This window comes from Salmo salar, chromosome ssa01 (assembly GCF_905237065.1).
Source record: "Salmo salar chromosome ssa01, Ssal_v3.1, whole genome shotgun sequence".
Lineage (NCBI taxonomy): Eukaryota > Metazoa > Chordata > Actinopteri > Salmoniformes > Salmonidae > Salmo > Salmo salar.
The window spans coordinates 146,352,931-146,380,600 of record NC_059442.1 but is presented as its reverse complement, the minus strand read 5'-3'; the positions used below and the strand labels follow the sequence as shown (position 1 = coordinate 146,380,600).

The 27,670-nt window shown below is 45.6% G+C and overlaps 1 protein-coding gene across 1 annotated transcript in view; it reads left to right on the top strand.

The window, feature by feature from the left end:
- LOC106567252 (collagen alpha-1(I) chain) overlaps positions 1–27,670 on the top strand; it is a 157,343-nt gene that overhangs the window by 66,204 nt on the left and 63,469 nt on the right. The window contains exons 5-6 of the mRNA XM_014136323.2: positions 4,933–5,067; positions 5,702–5,788. Of these exons, the coding sequence (XP_013991798.2) occupies positions 4,933–5,067; positions 5,702–5,788 (222 nt within the window). The remainder of the gene's footprint in view (positions 1–4,932; positions 5,068–5,701; positions 5,789–27,670) is intronic.

Sequence of the window (27,670 nt, the reverse complement as noted above, 5' to 3'; positions counted from 1 at the left end):
GAGGTTAGTGCAGGAGTGGCGGAGCGAGTTCTGGGCCATCTCTGCCTAGGGCACGAACGCCGCCCACTCCCCCGGCCGGTCCTGGCAATAAGACCTCAGAAACCTACCCACATCCTGGTTAACTCTCTCCACCAGCCCGTTACTCTCAGGGTGACAACCCAAGGTAAGGCTGACCGAGACCCCCAGACGTTCCATGAACGCCTTCCAGACCCTTGACGTAAACTGGGGGCCCCAATCAGACACTATATCTTCAGGCACCCCGTAGTGCCGGAAGACGTGTGTAAACAGAGCCTCCGCAGTCTGTAGGGCCGTAGGGAGACCGGGCAAAGGGAGGAGACGACAGGACTTAGATAAACGATCCACAACAACCAGGATCATGGCGTTACCTTGTGAAGGTGGAAGATCGGTTAGGAAATCCACCGACAAGTGCGACCACGGCCGTTGTGGAACGGGTAAGGGTTGTAACTTACCTCTGGGTAGGTGTCTAGGAGCCTTGCACTGGGCGCACACTGAGCAGGAGGAAACATAAACCCTCACGTTTTTAGCTAAAGTGGGCCACCAGTATTTCCCACTAAGACAGCACATCATCCAACCGATCCCAGGATGACCAGAGGAGGGTGACGTGTGAGCCCAGTAGATCAATCGGTCGCGGACAGCAGACGGAATGTACAGATGCCCAGCTGGACACTGAGGGGGAACGGGCTCCGCACGTGACGCCCGCTCAATGTCCGCGTCCAGCTCCCACACTACCGGTTCCACCAAACAAGAGGCTGGGATTATGGGAGTAGGATCTATGGACTGCTCCTCTGTGTCATACAGCCGGGACAGTGCGTCTGCCTGGTCTGTAAGAGAGGGTAAACACAAAACGGATGAAAAACATGGCCCACCTTGCCTGGTGTGGATTCAGTCTCCAGATTGCGGTGGTTAGTCCAGATGAGAAAAGGGTGTTTAGCGCCCTCAACCCAATGTCTCCACACCTTCAAAGCCTAGACGACAGCCAACAGCTCGTGGTCCCCCACTTTATAGTTTCGCTCCGCCGGGCTGACCTTCTTAGAGGAGAAGGCACAGGGGCGGAGCTTAGGTGGCTTACCCAAGCGCTGAGAGTGCACAGCTCCTATCCCAGCCTCAGACGCGTCCACCTCCACTATGAATTGCAAAGACTGATCCGGATGAGCCAAAACAGGAACCGAGGTAAACAGAGCCTTCAGTTGCCTAAAAGCTCTGTCCGCCCCAGCTGACCACTGCAAGCGCACCGGACCCCCCTTCAGCAGTGAGGTAATGGGAGCAGCTACCTGACCAAAAGCCCGGATAAACCTACGGTAGTAATTGGTAAATGCTAAAAATCGCTGCACCTCCTTCACCGTGGTGGGAGTCGGCCAATTACGCACGGCTGAAATGCGGTCACTTTCCATCTCCAGTCCTGACGTGGATAGGCGATACCCTAAGAAGGAGACAGACTGTTGAAAGAACAGGCTTAACATACAGGTCATGCTCCAACAGGCGACCAAGCACTCTGCGCACCAGGGACACATGCTCGGCATGTGTAGCGGAGTATATCAGAATGTCATTGATATACACCACTACACCCTGCCCGTGCAGCTCCCTGAAAATCTCGTCTACAAAAGATTGGAAGACTGATGGAGCATTCTTCAACCCGTACGGCATGACGAGGTACTCATAATGCCCTGAGGTGGTACTAAATGCTGTCTTCCACTCGTCTCCCTCTCGGATACGCACCAGGTTGTACGCACTCCTGAGATCCAGTTTGGTGAAAAAGTGCGCCCCGTGCATTAACTCAATCGCTGTGGCGATCAGAGGTAGTGGGTAACTGTACCCCACCGTGATCTTATTGAGACCTCGATAATCAATGCACGGGTGCAGAACTCCATCCTTCTTCTTCACAAAAAAGAAACTCGAGGAGACGGGTGAAATGGAGGACCGAATGAACCCCTGACGCAGGGATTCGGAGACATATTTCTCCATAGCCAACGTCTCCGCATGCGACAGGGGATACAGTACATGTGACTCCTGGGAAGTGCAACATCTACCATGAGATTTATCTCACAATCCCCCTGTCGATGGTGTGGTAATTGAGTCGCCTTCTTTTTACAGAAGGCGAGAGCCAAATCGGCATATTCGGGGGGAATGTGCACGGTGGAGACCTGGTCTGGACTTTTCACCGTAGTAGCACCAACGGAAACCCCTACACACCTACCCGAGCACTCTCGCGACCACCCCGTGAGAGCCCTCTGTGGCCAAGAAAAAGTGCGGTTATGACACGTTAACCAAGGAAGACCCAGCACCACAGGATACGCAGGAGTGTCAATAAGGAAAATACATTTTTTTTTCTTGTGACCCCCCTGCGTCACCATACTCAAAGGAGCTGTGGCCTCCCTGATAAACCCTGACCCAAATGGTCGACTATCTAATGTGTGAACGGGGAAAGGCACATCCACGGGTACAATAGCTAAGCTATGAGCAAACACTTGATCAATAAATTCCCAGCCGCGCCTGAATCTACTAGTGCCTTATGCTGGGAACGAGGGGAAAAATCAGGAAAAGTGACAGACACAAATATATGGGCAACAGAGGGCTCTGGATGAGAATGGTGCCTACTCACCTGGGGTGGCGCCAGAGCGCCCTGCCTGCTACCTCGATTCCCAGAGGAACCTACCCGGCACCGACCAGCAGTGTGACCTCTGCGGTCACAGATGGTGCACGAGTGTGAACCCCCTCTCCCAGCTCCATGGGTATAGGAGAGGGGGTGCGGGAGGATGGAACCACCAGACCCCGATCTGGACGTCCGCGAGCAGCCAGCAAGTTGTCCAGCCGGATGGACAGATCCACCAGCTGGTCGAAAGTGAGGGTGGTGTCTCTGCAGGCCAGCTCCCGACGGATGTCCTCACGCAGACTGCAGCGGTAATGGTCGATCAGGGCCCCGTGATTCTATCCCGCACCAGCTGCCAGGGTCCTGAACTCCAGGGCAAAATCCTGGACGCTCCTCGTCTCCTGCCTCAGATGGTAGAGGCGTTCACCCGCCGCTCTGCCCTCGGGTGAGTGGTCGAAGACTGCCCGAAAACGGCGGGTGAACTCCTCATAACGGTCCAACGCCGCATCTCCTCCTCCACACACAGCGCTGGCCCATTCCAGGGCTCTCCCGGTGAGGCACGAGACAAGGGCGAAACTCTTCTCACGGTCTGATGGAACTGGGTGGACCGTAGCCAGATAAAGTTCTAATTGGAGGAGGAAACCCTGGCAGCTGGGTTCAGGTTGAGAAGGGGCGCACAGTATAGACCCCGGTTGGGCTGATGGAGGTGCTGGAAGAACTCCCTCCCAGCAGTGTGTGACAACACTGCACATTTTAGAGTGGTATTTTATTGTCCCCAGCACAAGGTGCACCTGTGTAATGATCATGCTGTTTAATCAGCTTCTCAATATGCCACACCTGTCAGGTGGATGGATTATCTTGGCAAAGGAGAAATGCTCACAAACAGGGATGTAAACAAATTTGTGCACAAAATTTGAGAGAAATAAGCTTTTTGTGCATATGGAACATTTCTGGGATCTTTTGTTTCAGCTCATGCAACATGGGACCAACACTTTACGTGTTGCGTTTATATTTTTGTTCAGTGTACCACAGTGTCTAGTAGGGTTGCAGTAACTTTCCCAGGTTTCCCAGAAATGCTGGTTGGAAGATTCCTGGAATCAGGAGGGAAGAAGCAGGGAATCCTCCAACCAGCAGTTCTGGACAACATTGGAATTTTTTGACAATTTCCAGAATTTTGCACCCCTAGTGTCTAGATAGCAGTGACTGTTGAGACTCAAATCTGCCTTGCTACCTGTCTATATGAACCCACCCATCCCATACCACAAGAGCATTAGTCTACTGAAAGACAGAGCTCTGACAAAGACTGACAGGAATGCCCTTGAATCCACTGGCATGTCGGAAGAGGATTTAATTGATCTTAGAAGATGAGATAAGGATGGATGATGAAGGAGCAGGTTGTGATAGTGTATGAGACAGAGAGAGTGTTATGTTCAGTGGATGGAAAAGTTAAAAGGATAGTTCACCTAGATTCCAAAATGACTTACAAAACCAAAGCATGGACTGCATCTTACCTTGTCCATAGACTACTTACAGGACAAGGAAACCAATATATTCTGTAATTTCAGTGAACTGTCCCTTTAATGCACCATGAGCTTTAGACAGAGAGCCTTAGCGAGCCCAGTGCCCTACCAGGACCCCCTCCAACACACTCAGACACTCAGATGTATACATTTTAATTTATACATTTATTCATTAAGCCATGCTTCATTTGGACACACAAGTTTAGTCATGGCACATTTGGACCAAAAAGAGAGAGGTGGGGAAATTGTATGCATACTGTGTGCTGTATTTCTCTCTCTCTCTTTCTAAATTTTATTTAGCTTCTAACAATTATTTAGTCCATATTACACGCGATAAAGTTATTTGTTTAGTTTGGCACTGTAATTATAAGCCATATTTTGTCATCATTAAAGGTTTGATGTGTAAACAGTTTAAGGAATGCATGGTCTGAGTGTATTGCTAAAGCACAGATGCATTTTACACTGTAACACGTTTACATTCTTCAAAAAAGACAAATGATGTTTGGTGCTCTTTGCAAAGGGAGCGATCTTTCTGTTTACGTAAAATGCTTAACATTTAATCACACACACAGACCCTCACACACGCTAACACACACACTTCTAACATAGCTTGGGGAGTAGAACACTAGCTGGTGTAGATACATGTATCTAGAGGTCTCTAAAGTCTGTCTGTCCATCATATTTGTCTCAGTGTATCAGAGGCCCTGACTGAGGAAGGGTCCTCTGGGGATTCTGTCTGAACATAGTGACCTCTTGTGACCTCTGGGGGTCAGGTGAGTGTGTTTGACGGCTCTGTCTCCACAGGGCCAATTCCGACAGCTGACGTTCCTGATGGGCGACACAGATGCCGGCCACCATCACTGCACTCTTCACCCTGCCCAGTGTGGGGGGGCTGGGTTCAAGTCCCCCCGCTCCCCACGTACCAACCACGCCCTGGAGGTACGCTGCAGCTCTCAACAACATTAGACTGATCCAAACTAACGTTTAGACAACATTTAAATGACACAGAAAAACATTCAAACAATGTTATGCTGACCCAAAATAATGGTTACACAACATAAAGAGAGGGAGAGGGGGACGCTTAGGAAAGATTGAGGTCATGTTCTAGTGGTTTGTGCCACTGCATTGACTCCAAATGGTACAAATGATAGTCTTAGGTAGTATGAATACTATATACAAGTGCATAGAATGAAAAGCCCGGGCACAGGGGCTCTGTGTTTATGGTCGAAGTACTGTAGTGTGCTGGAGATAAAAGGGCCAGGTGTCTGTCAGAGTGCTGTGTGCAGACACACAGACTCCAGGAGTTAAGACCCTGTCGACAGACTCCCTGTACGGTACAGCACCCTGTGATAATAGCTAACAATAGAGAATCAACAAGCCTGGCACTCCTCTTGTGGTTTGATCCAGTCTGGTAAATTTCTTTACTCTGAGTGAGTGGTTGCTTACCAAATCACACCCTATGGTCTCTAGTCAAAAGTAGTGCACTATAAAGGCAATTTGAGACGTAACCAGGGCTTTTGCTCGTTCATTAGTTTTGCGCTGTACTGTTTTAATTCCCTCTCTTTCCATCCAGAAGCTCCTGCTGTCCTCAAATGATCTGGTGGACCTCCTAGAGAGATCCAAGGATTCCTCATTCTTGGATGTGCAAGTGGGGAAGACTGTGAGTATAAAGGTCTATCTGATTCAAGGGGAATCCCAAGTCTAGCTGAATGTAATTTACCTTTATTTAACCAGAAACAGCCCTTTGACTGGATTCACAGATTAAGTGCTTCTCTTGAGCTTGGTTTGGCACAGGATGGACTCCTTGTTGCATTACTGTGATATATACTGCTGGTATAATCAAGGAAACTGACCAGCAGTATAGGCCGCAAGGTGTAGATTTAAGTGATAATGTGTTTGGAGGATATATTGGCACGGGTGTTGTTAGGCCCGAGATGGGTTACCAACATATTCAAATAATGATTACATATTTCATAAAAAATGTTATTTTCATGAATTTGTTCATACTATTTTATCCTTCCACAAGATATAGTCCCGAAACAAATCTAGGGTTGCTACCCAAGCCGGCTGGTCATTCATTCTATTGGTCGGTTGCCAGAGACGCAACCCAGTCGCTCGTTCTAAATGTTGCATTGTCATACTGGCTGGAAACGTTCTTATTCCTTGTTTGCTAGCTAGCCAACTATGGCTAACTTACAGTCACGTCAAACAATGCAGACAGAATAACAACAGTAGCTGCATTTGTTTAACCTGTTGGTGACCTTCTCATCCTGTTAACGGGATTGATTTTGACAACAGCCAGTGGAAAATCAGAGCGGCAAATTTAAAACAGCTAAAATCTCATAATTCCATTTTCTCAAACAATCAACTATTTTACACCATTTTAAAGATAAACTTCTCGTTAATCTAACCACATTGTCCGATTTCAAAAAGGCTTCACGGCGAAAGCATAAAATTAGATTATGTTAGGACATAAACTTCACAAGAAACACCACACTGCCATTTTCCAAGCAACTAGATGCATCACAAAAACCCAAAACACAGCTAAATGAAGCACTAACCTTTGACGATCTTCATCAGATGACACTCCTAGGACATTATGTTATACAATACATGTATGTTTTGCTCGATAAAGTTCCTATTTATATCCAAAAACAGCATTTTACATTGGCGCGTAATGTTGAGAAATGTTTTCCCTCCAAACCTACCGGTGAATGAGCACAATGAGCACACATAGTACGTAAATTCTCATCGTAAACATTGATCAATATAGAAGTGTTATGCACAGAATTATAGATACACTTCTCCTAAATGTAATCGCTTTGTCAGATTTCAAAAAAGGTTCACGGCGAAAGCACAATTTGCAATAATCTGAGTACAGCCCAGATGACACTAACAACTAGCAAACAGAAACCCGCCATCTTGGAGTCAATAAAACTAAGAAATGACATTATAAATATTCACTTACCTTTGATTATCTTCATCAGAAGGCACTCCCAGGAATCCCAGCTCCACAATAAATGTTTGATAAAGTTCATATTTATTTCCACATAATCCATTTTGTTCGCGCGTTAGGTTCACTATCCAAATCCACTACGCGCGTGCTTACTTAGTCCAGACGAAAAGTAAAAAAAAGTTATACTACAGTTTGTAGGAACATGTCAAACGATGTATAGAATCAATCTTTAGGTTGTTTTTATCATATACCTTGAATAAAATTCCAACCGGACCTATCCGTTCTCTTTAGGAGTGAATATGAACTCAGCTCGCTCCCAAGTCCTTGCGCGTGACTTGAGCCCATGCCTTATAATGGGACACCAGTTTACCACAGCTGGTATTCTCTTCAAATTCACCATAGAATCTTCAAACACTGTTCTAAATACTACTGACATCTAGTGGAAGCTTTAGGAAGTGCAAAATGAACCCTAAGTCATTGTATACAGTCAAGGCAATCACTTGAAAGGACTACAAGAACCAGACTTCCCACTTCCTGCTTGACTTTTTCTCAGGTTTTTGCCTGCCATATGAGTTCTGTTATACTCACAGACACCATTCAAACAGTTTTAGAATCTTCAGAGTGTCTTCTATCCAAATCTACTAATAATATGCACATTCTAGTTTTTGGGACAGGGTAGTAACCTGTTTAAATTGGGTACGTTTTTCATCCGGCCGTGAAAATACTGCCCCCTAGCCCTAAGAGGTTTTAAGGTGTTTTCTAGTGACATTTATTTAGATACATCCATAACAATGAGCTAATGAGGCGTGATTTCACCTGGCATAGAAAACGTGCTCTCTCGTTAGGACACTGTTGTTCAGAGGAGCTAGCCAACAACACATCTAACACAATCACTTCAAACTGAAGCTGGAAAGACTGCAAACTAGCTGCACTTTGTTTCGTTTTACCTTTTTTTCAATTTACATTTATTTGTCTATATCTATAAAAATGATTCCAGCTAATTCATGATTTCGACTGGTTGAGAAACGTTGCCTGCCTTTCTCTCTCGTCCCGACTCACAAACCCTACACGTTTATTACTATGGAACGGTTGGAGATCAAATTTGAATATTGAAATAATGTTGCAAATGTTGGAGAGACAGACAGCGAGGTTTAAACAAATCTCCACTGATGAAAACTAAATGTTAGTCTAAAAGAAATGTGAGATAATGTCTAGATGCTTTTTATAGTGGAGATGAAGTTTATAACTTGCCTGCCTGGGCTGATGAGACAGTGGATTGCGCTGTCAGATGGAAAAGAGTAAATAGGCATTTTAACGTCATAGATTTAGCCGTTGGTAATTTGTGGAATAGACACTGGTTGGAATGCGCTTTTAACCAATCGGAAATCAGGATTAGATCCACCTGTTGTATAATAGTTCCCAATTGCAGCCACAGCCAGTGACATGCAGACAACAGAGAAGGGACCTGCCCTGGTTTCTCATTAGTCCCAATATAAAACACCACTGATCTGTTCTGCTTTGTTCCATCATAGACAGGGAGGACTATGATTAATTAGCATTGTGGACCTGAGACCCCAACCAACCCTTTGGCTGACCGCTGTGTGCGTGTGCATGCGTTTTGAGATTGCCGGCACACTTAGATCGTAATATTATGATGAATAGCAAATGCCTCAGGGGGGCAAATTAAATGTGAATATATGGGCACACAAGGAGCTCTTATCTCAAGAATTAATCTTACATACACAAACTTCCTCAATTATTTTCACTTGGAGCCTGAGAATTATATCACAACTGTAACGTGGGTCATCTAATGGGGACCAAGACGTGGCGTGTGACGTGCTCATAATTACTTTTATTAAACTCTCAAACAGCAAAACAACAAACGACCACAAACAGTCCCGTCAGGTGCAACATACACAAAACAGGAAACAACCACCCTCAAAACACAGGAAAAAACACCCCTGCTAAATAGGACCTTCAATTAGAGGCAACGAGGAACAGCTGCCTCCAATTGAAGGTCAACCCAAGAAACTAAACATAGAAATAGACACACTAGAACAATCATAGAAATATACTAACATAGAACATAAACCAAAACCCCGAAACACAAAACAAACATCCCTTGCCACGCCCTGACCAAACTATAATAACAAATATCCCCCTTTACTGGTCAGGACGTAACAACAACTATGTGATAATATTCCTTATCATGATATATCTTGATGCTGTTTTTGATTAAGGTGTAAAGTCTCAGTTGTGTTTAGTTTCTTATAATAAATAAACGTATTCCTGAAATAATGGTCGTATTTGGCAGCGTTATAAACTGATATGGAAACACAGTCAATGTGTGTGTATACACAATAGTAAAAGCACAGCAAGATTTAACTTAGAATTTTGCTACGCAAATGTATGCATTCTTCAAATGGATACATTTCATCTGGAAGTCTTTACACATGGGTAAGGGAGTGACTGTTATCTTCCTCTCGAACAAGGTTTCCAGCCAACCTTTTTATACAATTAAAGTACAACGGATAAAAAAATATCACGACAGGCCTGATGGAAACAGACCATTTGTTGGTATACTTTCCCCAATGTCGACAAAGCAAAATACGCTAGACAAGGTGGGATCATTTTATTTCGGTAAAATGAATAATGCGAGAAATGTCGGTAGAAACGCTTTTATGCGCAAAGATTGATATAATAACCATCAAATCGAAGTAATCTAAGTCACGTGATGGCCTGTTGTGTGATGGCCACTACAACTCGTCGGGGAAGCATGCCATTTATTAGGCTACAGATGAAATAAGTTAAGATAAACTTCACAGGGTGGTGAAAGTGCAAGATGAGCTTGATGCTCGTTACCAATATCGAGGGTCTTATTCTGGTGACATGATCATCAATGCTTGGCTGCCGTTTGACAAATATAAAGAATCCATAATAATGATCTCATCATGTAGGCTATTCCTGTACTGAATCTGCAAGCTGTTGGCTAGAGCGCACGTGTAAATACCAGAGTGGGCACACTCACTATATAACGCAACATTTTGTGTGAGAAAACCATCAGTTGAAAATGCGATGGAAACCCATTTAACTGGTATGTTTTATTCAGTACATGGGAATTTAACCGCCAAAGGTATTTTTATGTGCACTATAACATCACGCACAGCCTTTTATCCACAAGTCAATTTGATGGAAACACATCTCTGGTGGGAAAATGCGCATATTGTTTTTATGCCGATTTTAGAATATTCCAATTGGATGGAAACCTGCTTCTGAGAATAAACTTTAAAAAATGTTTATATCATGCCATGCCCTGTGTCCACCCACTGCACCCAGCACTAACTAATGTCAGCAGCACAGCGTTACGATACCAACTACATCCTCTACAGTTCCTCTGCTCTGTTGGCTCGACTAGATGGAAAGGAACTTCTTAGGCAGAGCAAGATGAAGGCTCCAGTCCTGAGACCTGAAACAGACTGAGTCCCACTACCAACTGGCACCCTATTCCCTATTCAGTATAGTACACTAGTTTTGTCCTAAGCCTTATGGCCACAGAGCTCTTGTCAAAAGTAGTGCACTATGTAGGGAATAGGGTGTCATTTGAGATACAACCCACATAACCTGAATGTGTTTTTCTTTGACCAAGGTCTGCTCTCTCTGCTCTTTGAAGCCGAGGCCTCTGTAGTCTGTGATTGTCGGGGCCTGTTGTTGCTGTTCCTGACTTTGATGCATATTCCGTCTGGGACCTCAGCTCCCTTGACAGGTGCTCCATGTAGTGCCATGGCACTCGAGTAGTTAGTCATCAACTCCCACAATGCACCCCAAAGATATGAAACACTTCTAGACGTCAGTTTTTAAACTATACTACAGTATTTAATTTGCATATATACCACCCATGAATGAGAAACCTACATGCCAAGTATAGACCATATTTGGCTATAGAAAAGAGCAGAAACTCTGAACTATCCATTTAGACTCCAGTCCTACCTACCTACAGGTTATGGAAAATGTGCAATCTTATTATTTGTCCATTAGGTTTCCTCAAGGAGAAAGCCCCACTTCTATGTAAAAGATAATAAAGCAAAAACACAATAGTAAATACTACAGTATATTACAGTCATGTCTGCAAAAACACTACAGAAAATACTACAGTAATTTCCGCAAAAACACTACAGTGAAAACTATAGTATAGAAATATAGTAATACAATAGTATTTGTACCATAGTATACTATAGTATTGTAATGACCTGACTAGATCATGAAGGAACAATTGTCCAGACAGAGGATGGAGTTAACGAATGGACGGTTTATTAACCCAACTTAACACAGGCTACTGTTTGGCCGTAGCCCACGCCAAATAAATGAAAGGTACACTACAAACCAACCGTGACCTTCTCTTGTGAAGTCCAGACGTAAGAGAGAGAACAATGGCTAAACCCGGTCTTAACTTCCAATGCTCCATCCCCCTGCCCAACCCCCCTTCACGCCACTCCGCCAACCACCAGGCTGCCCGGTATCAGAACATTCCAGGCATTCCCGTGATTGGCAGATAGCAGGTTGATTGGCATGACCCCGCGAACACTGGTAAGTACGACACAACCCACTAATAGCCTAACACATAACCCACAACTGTCTGTGCGGGTCGCTACAGTATTTTTTTCATGCAGGTGAAATGCTGGAAGCTTTCGGGAATTCTTACACACCTAGTCAAGTGTGTTAGTTGGCCAGAGGGAGTACCTGGAAGGAGAGGTCATGTTAGGAGAGACCTATAACACATTTGTTTACAATCCTTGTGGGGACCAAACAATTGATTGCCATTCAAAATCCTATATTCCCTAAACCTATCCCTAACCCCTAACCTAACCTAATCTTAACTCCTAACCCTAATTCTAACCCTAATCCTAAAATAGCCTTTTTCGTTGTGGGGACTGGCGAAATGTCTCCACTTGTTGAATTTTCCTTGTTTCAATATCCTTGTGAGGACTTCTGGTCCCCACAAGGATAGTAAAACCAAAAACAGACACACACACTATACTACCACTGGCCTAATATCTCTAATCTACATGTATACGCTATCTCTAGTTATAAGCTATCTCTAGTCACAGATCAAGCTGTCACGACTTCCACCGAAGGTGGTTCCTCTCCCTGTTCGGGCGGTACTCGGCGGTCGGCGTCGCCGGCCTACTAGCCATCACCGATCTATTTTTCCTTTTCCGTTTATTTTGTCTTTGGTTCTTTCACACCTGGGTTCATTTGGTTTAATTTCTGTGTGTATAATTACCCCTGTTGCCTGCTTAGGTTTGTGCGGGATTATACATGTTATGTTGCTCGTTGAGCTTGTGCCTCAGGTTTATTCACGTTTATACTGAGTGTGTAATAGTTTAGGAGCGTTGTTTTCCTCCTTCTGTGAGTACTGTGTTCTCTTGTGTCGTGGGCGGTTTCTTGTTTTGGTATTGTACCTGACCTTTTGTGTCGTGGGCGGTTTCTTGTTTTGGTATTGTACCTGACCTTTTGTGTCGTGGGCGGTTTCTTGTTTTGGTATTGTACCTGACCTTTTGTGTTGTGGACTTGCCTATTAAAGATGCTACTTGGACATCTCTGCTCTCCTGCGCTTGACTCCTTCACCTACCTCTAATGCAATTCACAACACAAGCTCTGCCAGGATCGATATGACCACCTGCCTTTCCAGATATGATGATTTCCATAGGAATGTGCATTAATGAAAAAAAAAAAAATGGAGACTTCATTGTTGTCTGTTCATCTGTAAGACATGTACAGTACATACGCTACAGGCCAAAACTCTGCAATGCCAGCCAAGACCAACATTCTCCCATGTCATACATACCACAGATCGCTTTCCAGGGTTTTTCATTTTTTTCCTCAATCTCATTTTCCTGATCCTGACGTTCGCCTCCAAATCGTTCTTTTCCCCTGTAGTTCAGAAGGCGAGGGGATGAAGTTACAAAACACAGACAGGTTTGTGCGGTTGCCTAGTGACGGGGAGCGGCAGGGTAGGAGTGTCGACAGACAGAGCTCCTTATCGTTCAGACAGAAGGCACCTTTTGGTAATGTTCCATTGCCAGCAGCAGTAGATGCTGGCACTAGTAGATGAGTGACCTGTGTGTCAGCGCGGTAGATCCTATTCCTGGATGATATGGTGCTCTGCCAACCTGACATAATAAATCAGACACACCTCAGAGATGATCAGACCTGGGTCGAATTCATTATGTACCAAACAGAAGAAAATGGATTGAAACAGGGAAGGATCTACCTGCCGTTGTCCAATAAAAAAGCTTGTTTTCCTTTTCCGTTGCAAAACATTTTGCTACGTTTTGAACTGATGTGCACTAACGAATATGACCCTGATCTGCTGAATGTGTACAGTACAGTGTGTATCTGTTGGCTGCTTTTGTTCTCCTTGTCCTCGGCCTCTGATGGGATGATTAAGTGGTTGTCTGCTTTTGCTTTACTACTGCATCGGAGCTGTCATGATGAAGCCTATGATATAATAAGGGTAATTATCTGTACATCTCCACCCTACCTACCCTTTTTCTGGTGCTGAAAGATCAGCCAACACTCAGACAGGGGCTGTTTGGGCTATCATGTTCAAGGATACCAGTGGCGGTTGGTGCTGTTTAAGATTAGGGAGGATATATATTTTTTTTTATGTGCACGGCCTTATTTCTATTACAGCATATTGGATGACTGTCATTCATATTCCATTCACCCAGTTCAATGTAACAGCGATAGGTTTAGGCTACTCAAATGTACCCTAAACCCATCATGAGGTTGGTACAACCTAGCCTACAAATTAACGTTTATAACGTAGATGCGAAGGCCGAGAGACAAATTAGGCTAATCATTGTGTGTCACGTCCTGACCAGTAAAGGGGTTATTTTGTTCTTATAGTTTGGTCAGGACGTGGCAGGGGGTATTTGTTTTATGTGGTTCAGGGTGTGTTTGTGTATGTGTTCATGTAGAGGGGGTATTTGGTTTATATGGTTCGCGGTGGTTGTGTATGTAGAGGGGTATTTGATTTATTAGTCCAGGGTTTTGGTTATTGTTCTATGTTCTGTCTAGTCATTTGTATTTCTATGTTTTGGTAATGGGGATTGGGGCCTTCAATTGGAGGCAGCTGTCTATCGTTGCCTCTGATTGAAGGTCCTATATTTAGAAGTGTGTTTGTTTTGGGAATTGTGGGAGATTGTTTCTTGTTTTGCGTTATGCCTGACGAGACTGTCTAGTTCATTTGTTTTTGTATACGTTGTATGTGTTTTCCTTCTTCACTCAATAAAAAGAAGATGAGTATACATTTTCCTGCTGCGTTTTGGTCTACACCCTACAACACCCGTGACAGAATCTCCCACCAAACTCGGACCAAGCAGCGGAGGAAGGAGCGAAAGATGGACTACAAGGAGTACTGGAGTTGGGAGGACATCTTGGAGGGGAAAGGATCCTACACATGGGAGGAGATCCAAGCTGGAATGGATCGCCTGCCATGGAAACAGGTGGAGACAGTGAGGGAGGAACGTCGTAAATGGAGCGAAGAGAAGAGGAACAGTTACAGAGGTACACGGTTGGCATTTAAGCATGAGAGGCAGCCCCAGATTTTTTTTTGGGGGGGGCACACGGGTAGTTTGGCTGGGCCAAGGGTGAGCCCAAAGCCAGCTCCCCGTGCTTATTATGGGAAGCATTTGGAGTGGAGAGTGCCGGAGTATGCGGTAGTGTGCACGATCTCGCCCGTGCGCACGATCTCGCCCATGCGCACGCACAGTCCGGTGCGAGCGATCCCAGCCCCTCGCAAGTGCGGTGCTAGAGTAGGCATCCAGCCTGGAAGGAGGATGCCTGCACAGCGCATCTGGCCACCAGTGCGCCTCCTAGGCCCAGGCTACCCTGCGCCTGCTCTACGCACGGCAACCATCAGGCCTCTGCACAGCCCAGTTCGCCCTGTACCAGCACTCCGCTCGTGCAGGGCTGCTATTTCCATCCAGCCAGGACGGGTTGTGCAAGAGGTGCGCTCCAGACCTCCAGTGCTTACCCATGTCCCGGTGTATCCAGTTTCTGCTTCTCGTGCTGACCCTGAGGTGCGTAGTCTGGCGTCTCCTAAACCAGCACCACGCACCAGGCTTCCAGTGCGTCAGCCCAGTCCAACTCGTCCTGTTCCTGTTCCCCGCACTAGCCCTGAGGTGCGTGTCCCCAGTCTGGTACCTCCACTACCAGCCCCACGCATCAGGCTTTCAGTGCGTTAGCCCAGTCCCGAGCTTCCGACGACAGTACCTCGTCCGGTAACATTGCCTCGTCCAGAACTCCCGGCAACAGTGCCTCGTCCAGAACTCCCGGCAACAGTGCCTCGTCCAGAACTTCCGACAACAGTGCCTCGTCCAGAGTGTCCGGCAACAGTGCCTCGTCCAGAGTGTCCGGCAACTGTGCCTCGTCCAGAGTGTCCGGCAACTGTGCCTCGTCCAGAGTGTCCGGCAACAGTGCCTCGTCCAGAGTGTCCGGCAACAGTGCCTCGTCCAGAGTGTCCGGCAACAGTGCCTCGTCCAGAGTGTCCGGCAACAGTGCCTCGTCCAGAGTGTCCGGCAACAGTGCCTCGTCCAGAGTGTCCGGCAACAGTGCCTCGTCCAGAGTGTCCGGCAACAGTGCCTCGTCCAGAGTGTCCGGCAACAGTGCCTCGTCCAGAGTATCCGGCAACAGTGCCTCGTCCAGAGTGTCCGGCAACAGTGCCTCATCCAGAGTGTCCGGAACCAAGAGGGACGGCCCACTGTCCGGAGCCAGGAGGGACGGCCCACTGTCCGGAGCCAGGAGGGACGGCCCACTGTCCGGAACCAGGAGGGACGGCCCACTGTCCGGAACCAGGAGAGACGGCCCACTGTCCGGAGCTCCCAGAGTCGTCCTACGGTCCGGAGCTCCCAGAGTCGCCCTACGGTCCGGAGCTACCAGAGTACAGTCCAGGGTCTTCAGTGACTGGCCTCAGGCAGAGGTATGCAGTGGGGGTGGATTGGTCAGGTAGGCCTGAGCCTAAGCCACCTCCACTGTAGGAGGTTTGGGGAGGGGGGGTGAAGCACATTAGCCGTCGGTGACGGCAGCCACCCTCCCTTCCCTCCCTTTAGGGGTTTATTTTTGTAGTTTTTTTTGTAAGGTGCATCCGGGGTATGCACCTTTGGAGGGGGGGGGGGGGGGTACTGTCACGTCCTGACCAGTAAAGGGGTTATTTTGTTCTTATAGTTTGGTCGGGACGTGGCAGGGGGTATTTGTTTTATGTGGTTCAGGGTGTGTTTGTGTATGTGTTCATGTAGAGGGGGTATTTGGTTTATATGTTTCGGGGTGGTTGTGTATGTAGAGGGGTATTTGATTTATTAGTCCAGGGTTTTGGTTATTGTTCTATGTTCTGTCTAGTCGTTTGTATTTCTATGTTTTGGTAATGGGGATTGGGGCCTTCAATTGGAGGCAGCTGTCTATCGTTGCCTCTGATTGAAGGTCCTATATTTAGAAGTGTGTTTGTTTTGGGAATTGTGGGAGATTGTTTCTTGTTTTGCGTTATGCCTGACGAGACTGTCTAGTTCGTTTGTTTTTGTATACGTTGTATGTGTTTTCCTTCTTCACTCAATAAAAAGAAGATGAGTATACATTTTCCTGCTGCGTTTTGGTCTACACCCTACGACACCCGTGACATTGTGTGACACACACATTCAATACCACATTGCACACTCTTGCCTGCATCTAGCTAATCTGGGGTGTACTCATTAGTCCAAACAGTTGCAAAACAAAGTGTTTCGTTCTGTTTGCTTCCATTTAAGAAACGTTTTGCAACAGAATCGGTGGAATGAATACATGCCTTATCACCCGCACACACAATTCAATTTCATAGCAACCACATACAGCATTATCACTTGCTCGTTGTATAATTCCTTCTCGCATCTTCGTGCTCTTCTCCTCTCACCTTTAGCTAACCGCTAACCGCCACACAGCCTAAATTGCTGCCACCCTATGAACTTCATAGTCAACAAACTAGAAGTAATGCGTTTGTACACACAGATTGGATTTTGGGTTTACTATCACACAATACAGTGTACAACAAACAGTTTACCAGTTACACCTGCAGGCCCCGGTGGCAATACATTTATAAACCCGAAAGCTTAAGTGAAAGGTAAAAAAAAAAGAATTTGCTTTCTCTCTCTGCTGCTTCTCCTTAATTTTTAAAGAAATTAATGTGTTAAAAACTGTTCAACTATTGTCGTTCTCTCTCTCTTTGAGTCAACTACTCTATGCAAGGGGGTGAGAACCATGAGCCTCCTAGGTTCTGAATTTAAGTCAATTTACCTAGAGGAGGACGCAAAATAGCTGTCCTCCGGCTACATCATGGTGCTACTCTAGAGGGTGCTGTTGAAGCTACTGTAGATTGCAAAAGAGTGTATTTTAATCAGTTATTTGGTGACGTGTGTATATTTAGTATATTTTTATCTAAAAATAGGAACATTTTGTTTCAGAATTGTTTTTTTTTTTTATTTACTGAGTAGGATGGTCCTCCCCTTCTGCCTCTGAGGAGCCTCCACTGATGTATACACACATGAGATGCACACACGCGAATGCACACACACACACATACAAACCACACACACAAACACATGCACACACACTGAAAGACATGTATGTATCCACACCCTTATACATGCGTGCCTGCCTACACATATGTGAGTTTTGACATTGGATAAGCACTTTACATGTTAGCACTGTAATATCCATTCTCATCATACCTGGGTTGTTATTGATGACGGTCATTGGCAATGGACTCATTTTGATTAGTTGTAGTCTTTTGACACTTATAATGGAACCTCAGTAAGGATGATTTGTGGATCATTAAATGGAAGGGGGTTAGAGAGGCTAACACAATATCTGGAAAACCTTTTTTGTTTCTCTGTTTATTCCATCTCTGATGCCCTATAGAACTCCTGTTATTGAGGAATAGATGACATAGCAGCCAGAGCAAATCAGAGCAAACCTCCATCCAACATCAAGAGCTCTCATATAAAGAAAGAAGGGAACACATCTTTCACTCACTCAATTCATAAAAGGATAAAACAATCCCCCATCCAGGTTAAGTTTGATGGGATCTGGAGGTTCCCAGAACCCTGTGTTAATTAGGAGGCTGGAGATCACACGGATGCATCCCATGGCATCATATTCCCTACTATATATAGTGCACTAAATACAAAATATGATGCCATTTGGGACATACCACATCTCTCCCTTGGGCACTATTTATTTGAGAGTTTGAAGAAGCAAGCCACAGGGCACTCACCCCCACTCATAAACTACTTTGTATGTTTCCTCGTCAGGAAGATTCTGTATAATGTTAATGTTTTATTTAATACTACAGCCAAAGGTTTCAGTTATGAAATATAAACCCACTGGACATAGAAATCAAGGTAATTTCATTGAAATGAAGTGGAAACAACGTTGATTCAACTAGTGTGTGCCCAGTGGGTACCCTTGTGATAAACAACAGGCTGAACGCTTCTAGCCTGGCTCCTTGGCAGAGACAAAGGGTGTTCATAGTGTATCTGTCATGGAGGAGAAGAGAAAGTGGAGTAGGTGTTGGGCAAGGGGGGAGGACGTGGAGATGGAGGAGCAGGGGAGATGAAGGAGGAGGCAGCCCTGTTTTGTTTTCTATCTCTCACACCCAACCATACCTGTATCATGGAGTCCCAAAGGTAGGTTGAGTGGGTTCGTAGGATAGCCAAATCAAATCAAATTGTATTCGGCATGTACACCGTTTACAGCAGGTATAAAAGGTGCAGCGAATCGCTTGTGTGCTCGCTCCCTCAAAAATGCAGTACTATAACTGATTCCTCCAAACCAATGTTCTTTTTCATTCAAGCTTTATTCAGACATAGTAGAAATTACAAGAGGAGAGAAAGTTAGAAGGGTTGACTCAGGGATTGAACCCTGCTCTCCAACACAGAATCATATGTGGAGACCAGGAAGTGTTACTACTCAGCCACAGCTCTGCACCAGACCAGTGTTTTATGGGGAATACTATCCTATAGGAGTCATTGGAGCTCTCTGGAAGCTATTAGCTAGTGGGGAAGGCTGGGATGTGATGGAAGGGAACCACTGACCCCACACTCATACACCCACAGTCTCAGAGAATCCCTAAGCGGGACTGTCACCCCAACTCAACCCCTCATGCTTTAGAATAGCTTATAGTTGCATTAGTGTGGTTCTTCTTTGTTCCCATATACATGAAGAAATTCTTCCTGTGTTAGGGAACGTCCCCACTATGTTATGGCCTGTGATTCAGTGCGCTGTAGGTCTCGTCTTCCTCCCCCTAATATAATTCAATTGAACCTCTGAGATTCTCCAGTAAATGTTACCATCTTCTGCTTTCAACTGTGTTTTTTTCTGGAGCTCTGTTTTGGGGAGAGTTTTCTGCTCCAGAGCATGTCATCCATGTGGGTTCTGTGGCTTCCCTCCTCCTCGAACCCCCATCCACGTTCCTAGAGTCGAACAGTCAGAACCATACACGTCTGAAAACAGTGGGGATTCTTTTTACATCTGATGCTGAGCCTCCTCGTCTTCTTCCCCTCAGCTCTGGTTTGGGGTCTGTTAGGGGATTCACTCAAGTGGAGACACTTGGTTGTCCATGAAACCGCTGTTTCTATTGTTGTGCCAATGGATGTCCATAATCAGATGTTTACTTTCACCCTAAATCTAACTTGGTTAGGCCTTGGTTAGTGTGAGTCATGTTGTAGACACAAGCTTCATTCAGCATATACAACACATGCATTGCATGAGATCCCATGTATTTTGGGTGTAAATCGTTGGTCATGGTTGAGGTTTTTGTGTCCCTCATCGAGCAAACATTAACACTCGCACATGGAGAGACACATACACACAGTTGGAGACACCTGTTTACATAGGGAAGTTGGGCAGGATCAGAAATCTGTAAAGCAAGTAGCGCAGGGCTAAGGTCTGCTATAATATGACTGTGTGGGTGAGTTATATTCTGAATGTCGGAAGGTTGTTCCACCAATTCAGTGCCTTTTGAAATGTGTAACTTGGTAAAAGAAAAGATTGATTTCACCTAATTTCAACATTCTGTCAAAAAGAGCACATACATGTTCAACTTAATACATTTCAAGAGGTTAAGTGAAAAAATGACTATATTAAGTGCCAAGGTTGACGATTTCATCTTAAAATCGTCCATACATTTCCCTTGTGTGCATCAGGGAGGGGCAATTGAATACAAGCTTCACAAAAAAAGTGTAATTATTAAAACCTTTCTAGCCTGTCTGTCAATGGGCAACATGGTTGATGTGTTACGCTCGACCCACTCAGTGTTCCACCACAAAAAAAAAAATGAAAATGGCCAAAAAATTGTAGATTTGACTATTAGATGTGCAATGTTTCTATTGACAGAATAATAAAGAAAAGAATGGTTTCACCATATTAAAATGAGAGTTCTGTAACGGCTGTTGAATGGAGTAGACCAAGGCGCAGAGTGGTTAGTGCTTATCATGAAATTTTATGGAAAATGAGAACCCTTTACAACTAAACAAAAGACAACAGCCAAACAGTTCTGTCAGGTAACAAATGACTAAACAGAAAATAACTACCCACAAACCCCAAAGGAAAACAGGCTGCCTAAGTATGACTCCAAATCAGCGACAATGATGTACAGCTGTCCCTGATTGAGAGCCATACCAGGCCAAAACAAAGAAATGCAAAGCATAGAAAAAAGGACATAGAATGCCCACCCAAATCACACCCTGACCAACCTAAATAGAGACATAAAAAGGCTCTCTCAGGTCAGGGCGTGACAGTACCCCCCCCCAAAAGGTGCGGACTCCGGCCGCAAAACCTGAACCTATAGGGGAGGGTCTTGGTGGGCATTTCTCTGCGGTGGCGGCTCTGGAGCGAGACGCAGACCCTGGATCCCTCGCCGCGAGCCGCGGACAGGCGGGCGACTCTGGCTGCGCCGGAGGACAGGCGGGCGACTCTGGCTGCGCCGGAGGACAGGCGGGCGACTCTGGCTGCGCCGGATTCCCCAGGCTGGGGAGACATGCAGGAGGCCTGGCTCTGGGAGCAGGCACAGGACTCACCAGGCTGGGGAGACTTGCAGGAGGCCTGGCTCTGGGCGCAGGCACAGGATTCACCAGGCTGGGGAGACATGCAGGAGGCCTGGCTCTGGGAGCAGGCACAAGGCGTGCAGGGCTGGGGAGGTGCACAGGAGGCCTGGTGCGTGGGGCTGGCACAGTCTTCACCAGACGGCTAGCACACACCTCAGGACGAGTATGGAGAGCTGACTCAGGTGACATCAATTCGAGGACACGCTCCGTAGGGCGAATGTCGTGCCTCATGCACCAACACAGCAGCTCGCTCATATCGCTCTCCTCCAATCTCCCCATCAACTCCTTCACTGTCTCTGCTTCGCTCCCTTCGCTCACCTCCAACTTCACCCCGACTGGCTCTGGTTCCATCCTCGGCACCGCCGACCTTCCCGTGTGCCCCCCCCCCAAAAAAATCTTGGGGCTGCCTCTCCTCCTCTTGCCGTGCCAGCCAATCCTCCCAGAAACGCCGTTCTGCCTTCGCTGCCTCTATCTTCTCCGGCGGGCGGCGATATTCTCCAGCCTGTCTCCAGGGTCCCTTTCCTTCCAGTATCTCTTGCCAAGTCCAGCAATCCTGAACCCTCTGCTCCTCCTTACCACGCTGCTTGGTCCGTTGTAGGTGGGTAGTTCTGTAAGGGCTGTCGTGAGAGAGACCAAGGTGCAGCGGAGTTAGTGTTCATCATAAAAGGTTTTAATGATCAACGAACACTATACAAAAGAAACCAAAAAACGACTAGCAACAGTTCTGTTAGGAACACACTAAACAGAAAACAATTACCCACAAAACCCAAAGGAAAAACATGCTCCTTATGTGTGACTCCCAATCAGCAACAACGAGCTTCAGCTGTGCCTGATTGGGAGCCACACACGGCCCAAAACAAAGAAATACAAAAACATAGAGAAAGGAACATAGAACGCCCACCCAATGTAACACCCTGGCCTAACCAAAATAAAGAACAAAAAACCCCTCTCTATGGCCAGGGCGTTACAAGTTCAGTTCACATAACAGGGTTGACCTTAAAATGAGGGCTAGCTGTTTTTTCTTCTTCCTTAAAACAAATCACTAATCACATGAAATAAATAATCATCTTCAGAGATGACCTTGTCAAAGCAACGTAATAACCAGGGCTTTACAATGATGGTGAAAACCTAACATTTGTGGTTAAGTTGGTTAAAATCTCTCTTGAAGTCAGAGGGTGCACGGAGGGACATGCCCAAATGCTGAATTTTGGCACTTTAGTAAATTAATATAAAAAATCTGATTTATTGAATTATCCATGTGGTCTATATTAAAGGGCACTTCATTTAATATAACAGACTTTTAAAATTCAATACTGGTGCACAATTTCTACTTAAAAAATTTGTAAAAGGCACTCATTTCGTGGAAAAACCCAGGATTAGAGCTATACTTTGCCCTGTGTAAGAAGTGTGCCAGTGAGTGGGTTGTGTATCCGTTAGGGCTATGGGTGTGTCTGCTTTGAGTTGGACCAGCCTCTCCTCACAGTGAGTGGGTTGTGTATCCGTTAGGGCTATGGGTGTGTCTGCTTTGAGTTGGACCAGCCTCTCCTCACAGTGTGTGGGTTGTGTATCCGTTAGGGCTATGGGTGTGTCTGCTTTGAGTTGGACCAGCCTCTCCTCACAGTGTGTGGGTTGTGTATCCGTTAGGGCTATGGGTGTGTCTGCTTTGAGTTGGACCAGCCTCTCCTCACAGTGTGTGGGTTGTGTATCCGTTAGGGCTATGGGTGTGTCTGCTTTGAGTTGGACCAGCCTCTCCTCACAGTGAGTGGGTTGTGTATCCGTTAGGGCTATGGGTGTGTCTGCTTTGAGTTGGACCAGCCTCTCCTCACAGTGTGTGGGTTGTGTATCCGTTAGGGCTATGGGTGTGTCTGCTTTGAGTTGGACCAGCCTCTCCTCACAGTGAGTGTGTGTGGCTGGGGGTATTGTGAATCTACTGTGAGCAGAGAGCCCCATGTCTGATGCAGTCATGCACTACCATCTTGGATGGTACTTGGTTCTTGGATGCCTACTACTGTATTTACTTGGAGCTTGTCTGGAGGGACAAAGGATACCAAAGTCAAAGAGGAAAGAGGTAGGGCCTCACCCGGACATTGAACTACTCCCCTCTGAGTGCAGGTATAGGGCACCCTGGCAGGAAAAACAGAACTAGACAATCATTTGTGCCAGGTGTGATACCCCTCCTAAACAGCTTGGGCTAATGTTCCTATCGACCCTGCAAGGCCAGCAGGCTAGTCTCTGTTATTGGTATGTAACTGTTATGAATGTTGTTGTCTACAGTATTTAAACGCCACTTTAAACATGTACATGATACTGCAACAACATTTCCCCATGGGGAAAATAAAGTCATTAAAGTAAAAGCACCCATATGTTTCTTTTGGGTTGGTGTAGTTTGATTATGCTCCATTGATGTAGAATTATTCATGTGGTCCTTAAGCACACTTTAGTAGGTCCTCAATATGGCAACATGACAGGGCCAGAGATGTTTATGTCCTAGATAGGATATGTTCAGTCACCTTGGTATGTGAGAGAAATATACACATATTGAATACATTAGCAGAACTGTTACAAAGGGCTTGATAACATTTACATCTTAGTCATTTAGCAGACACTCTTATCCAGAGCAACTTACAGTAGAGTGCATACAGTTTTACATACTGGCCCCCCATGGGAATCGAACCCACAACCCTGGCATTGCAAGTGCCATGCTCTACCAACTGAGCTACAGTGGGATAATGCTTTAATTGAGTTCAGTTTCATGTTAATAACTGTGCAACGGGTCGGCTTGATTATAGAGGTCTTTAAGTTTGTTTAATGCTTGTGTGTTATTAACACACTCTGAATGTTGCTTGTGGTTTTGAGGTTTTCGATCTAAGAGGTTCACAGCGGTTTTTGTTGGTTAAACAGAAGAACATTCATCAGTGAGCTGTTTTAACCTAAACTATGCCTTTGGTTGAGTTAATGTTCAACATTACAACACTGAGTACTGGGGAGATTTGTTATGGATTTGCTATGGAACCCTGACCTGTTCACCAGACGTGCTACCTGTCCCAGACCTGCTGTTTTCAACTCTCTAGAGACAGCAGGAGCGGTAGAAATACTCTGAATGATCGGCTATGAAAAGCCAACTGACATTTACTCCTGAGGTGTTGACCTGTTGCACCCTCTACAACCACTGAGATTATTATTATTTGACCCTGCTGGTTATCTATGAACATTTGAACATCTTGGCCATGTTCTGTTATAACCTCCACCCGGCACAGCCAGAAGAGGACTGGCCCCCCCTCATAGCCTGGTTCCTCTCTAGGTTTCTTTCTAGGTTCTGGCCTTTCTAGGGAGTTTTTCCTAGCCACCGTGTTTCTACACCTGCATTGCTTGCTGTTTGGTGTTTTAGGCTGGGTTTCTGTACAGCACTTTGTGACATCAACTGATGTAAGATGGGCTTTATAAATAAATGTGATTTGTTCAACCTTGGCAGGTTCTGTTTCATTGCACTATGCACTATCCAATGAAAATGGCAATGTTCACCTCCCTATTAGTAGGCCTATGTTGAGTGAAATTTAATTGCGATACGATGTGAACATCCCAGTCATTTTGTAAGTGCAATGTTAAAAGGAGGAAAACATCAAATTGAAATGGCAAAAGTACGATTACAGCAATCCTCTGATTCTGAAGTTGTACTTGAGGCTTTTTCAGTTGGTTGGAGTGGGGAATAAGAGCTGACCAGTACTCTGAGGGATTTCTCCTACTGGGAAGTGGGAATGTTGGCCTACAGTATACTGTTACTCTTCCACTCAATATTTCACTCCATGTTATTCATCCTCTTTGATCATGTCTGTGCAGTAAGTCTGTCCAGAGTCCTCTAGCCTCAAAGCTGACAGCGTTTCTTTTTGTAATGTCCTTTTTCTTTCAGCTCTATATATTCATATATAACATAGCATCTTTTTCAACAGTCATATTCTTATGGCTATTTCCATTACATTTTCCTTGCTATTGTTTTCTGGTTTCCAATTTGTGGCAATTCAATGTTTTTCAATCTTTACTTCTCTTTCCACCAGGGAAGTCCTGAGCATTGTGGTGTTTTTTTTTTAAGCCAATTTTTCTACCTCCTGCTACAAGACCCAGCCAGTTTGAGATTGCCTACATACATACCTGTGTCTGGGATAGATTTACGAACCTAAGTGCTTGATTTGGCCTTTGTGTGTGTGTGTGTGTGTGTGTGTGTGTGTGTGTGTGTGTGTGTGTGTGTGTGTGTGTGTGTGTGTGTGTGTGTGTGTGTGTGTGTGTGTGTGTGTGGTGGGGGGGTAGCACCTATGCCTAGAGCAGTTGTGTGAGTGGTTGGCCTCCATAGATCTCTCAGGATGGCCTGTAGAGTGGAGAGCTGTCAGCTCCAGAGACATGGAGGCTACCAGAACAGACTGAGACTGGCGCAGACAGAGGGATATCACCCAATTAGAAATAACCATTTGTCTCCATCCCAGGTGTGCCACTAAAGATCTGACATCTATGATGAATCCTAGGAATTTCCCATTTCCCCACTGAAATCCACTGAGTAGAAGAAATCAAATGATGAACACAGGAGGCTGCTGAGGGGATGACAGCTCATAATAATGTCTGGAATGGAGTGAATGGAATGGCATCAACCACATGGAAAACATGTTTGATTTGTTCGATACCGTTCCAATTATTCCGTTTCAGCCATTGCTATGAGCCCGTCTTCCCGAATTAAGGTGCCACCTACCGCCTGTGATGGAGAATTGCCAAGTGGGCATAGCTGGGTCAACAAAGAGCATGTTAAACTAACAGGAAGAGTCATTTGTTTGTATTGTGACATGCAGCCCAGACCCCAGACACATTAATTCTAGTGGAGAAGGTGGAAAGTTTTAAGTTCCTGGGCGTACACATCACAGACAAACTAAAATGGTCCACCCACACAGACAGCGTGGTGAAGAAGGCAAAACAGTGCCTCTTCAAACTCAGGAGGCTGAAGAAATTTGGCTTGTCACCAAAAACACTCACAAACTTTTACAGATGAACAATCAAGAGCATCCTGTTGGGCTGTATCACCGCCTGATACGGCAACTACTCCGCCCACAACCGTAAGGCTCTCCAGAGGGTAGTGATGTCTGCACAACGCATCACCGGGGGCAAACTACCTGCCTTCCAGGACACCTACACCACCCGATGTCACAGGAAGGCCAAAACGATCATCAAGGACAACAACCACCCGAGCCACTGCCTGTTCACCCCGCTATCATCCAGAAGGTGAGGTCAGTACAGGTGCATCAAAGCTGGGACCGAGAGACTGAAAAACAGCTTCTATCTCAAGCCCATCAGACTGTTGAGTGGCTGCTGCCAACATACTGACTCAAATCCCTAGCCACTTTAATAATTAAATAAATGTATCACTAGTCACTTTAAACAATGCCACTTTATATAATGTTTACATACCCTACATTACTCATCTCATATATATATACTGTACTCTATACCATCTACTGCATCTTGCCTATGCCGCACGGCCATCGCTCATCCATATATTTATATGTACATATTATTATTCATTCCTTTACACTTGTGTGTATAAGGTAGTTGTTGTGAAATTGTTAGATTACTTGTTAGATATTACTGCATGGTTGGAACTAGAAGCACAAGCATTTCGCTACACTCGCAGTAACATCTGCTAACCATGTCTATGTGACCAATAAAGTTGTATTTTATTTGAAAGTGAAATGTCTTATGTAAAGTGTTTGTGTTATGGCTGTTAGTGCCTTGCTCTGAACCTACAGACATACCAACATGCTATGTAACTGTCACTCACATGCACATCTGGCCCTCTCCACCCTCCACCTAGTCCTCTGTTTGTGCTGAGTTCACATTTCCTCATTGTGTCTCAGCACGCTGGTTGAAAGCGCTACTGTTGATGACACATACAGTGCCTGCTTGAGCCTGTTGCTGCAGAGGCCCCTGGGTGAAGGGAGCAAATAGGGCATCTTATCTTGGCACTGAACATGTAAAGGAGACGTATTGAATTACCTATGAAGGTTCTTAATAGATCCATCATAAGGAGGTACTTGAGGTACTGAAAAACATCACTTTGAGATTGCCAAGACCTTGCTGGATCATAATGGAAAGCATCATTGTGCTGTCTGCCCCCTAGTGGGGTACTGATTATTACTACAGCAGCTCAGTACCCCTGGCTCCTGTCTGATTTGGCTGTGTGTGTGTGTGTGTGTGTGTGTGTGTGTGTGTGTGTGTGTGTGTGTGTGTGTGTGTGTGTGTGTGTGTGTGTGTGTGTGTGTGTGTGTACTGTAATGGTACCCTAAGTAAGCGCAGCCTACCAGGGAGTGGGTCAGAGGGATATCAGGCAGACTGTACAGTAGATAAGCTGGAGAGGCGGCAGGGGCAGATCCAGTGTCGGCTTATCAGAGAGGAGTCACCGCGGGCCAGGCAGAGGAAC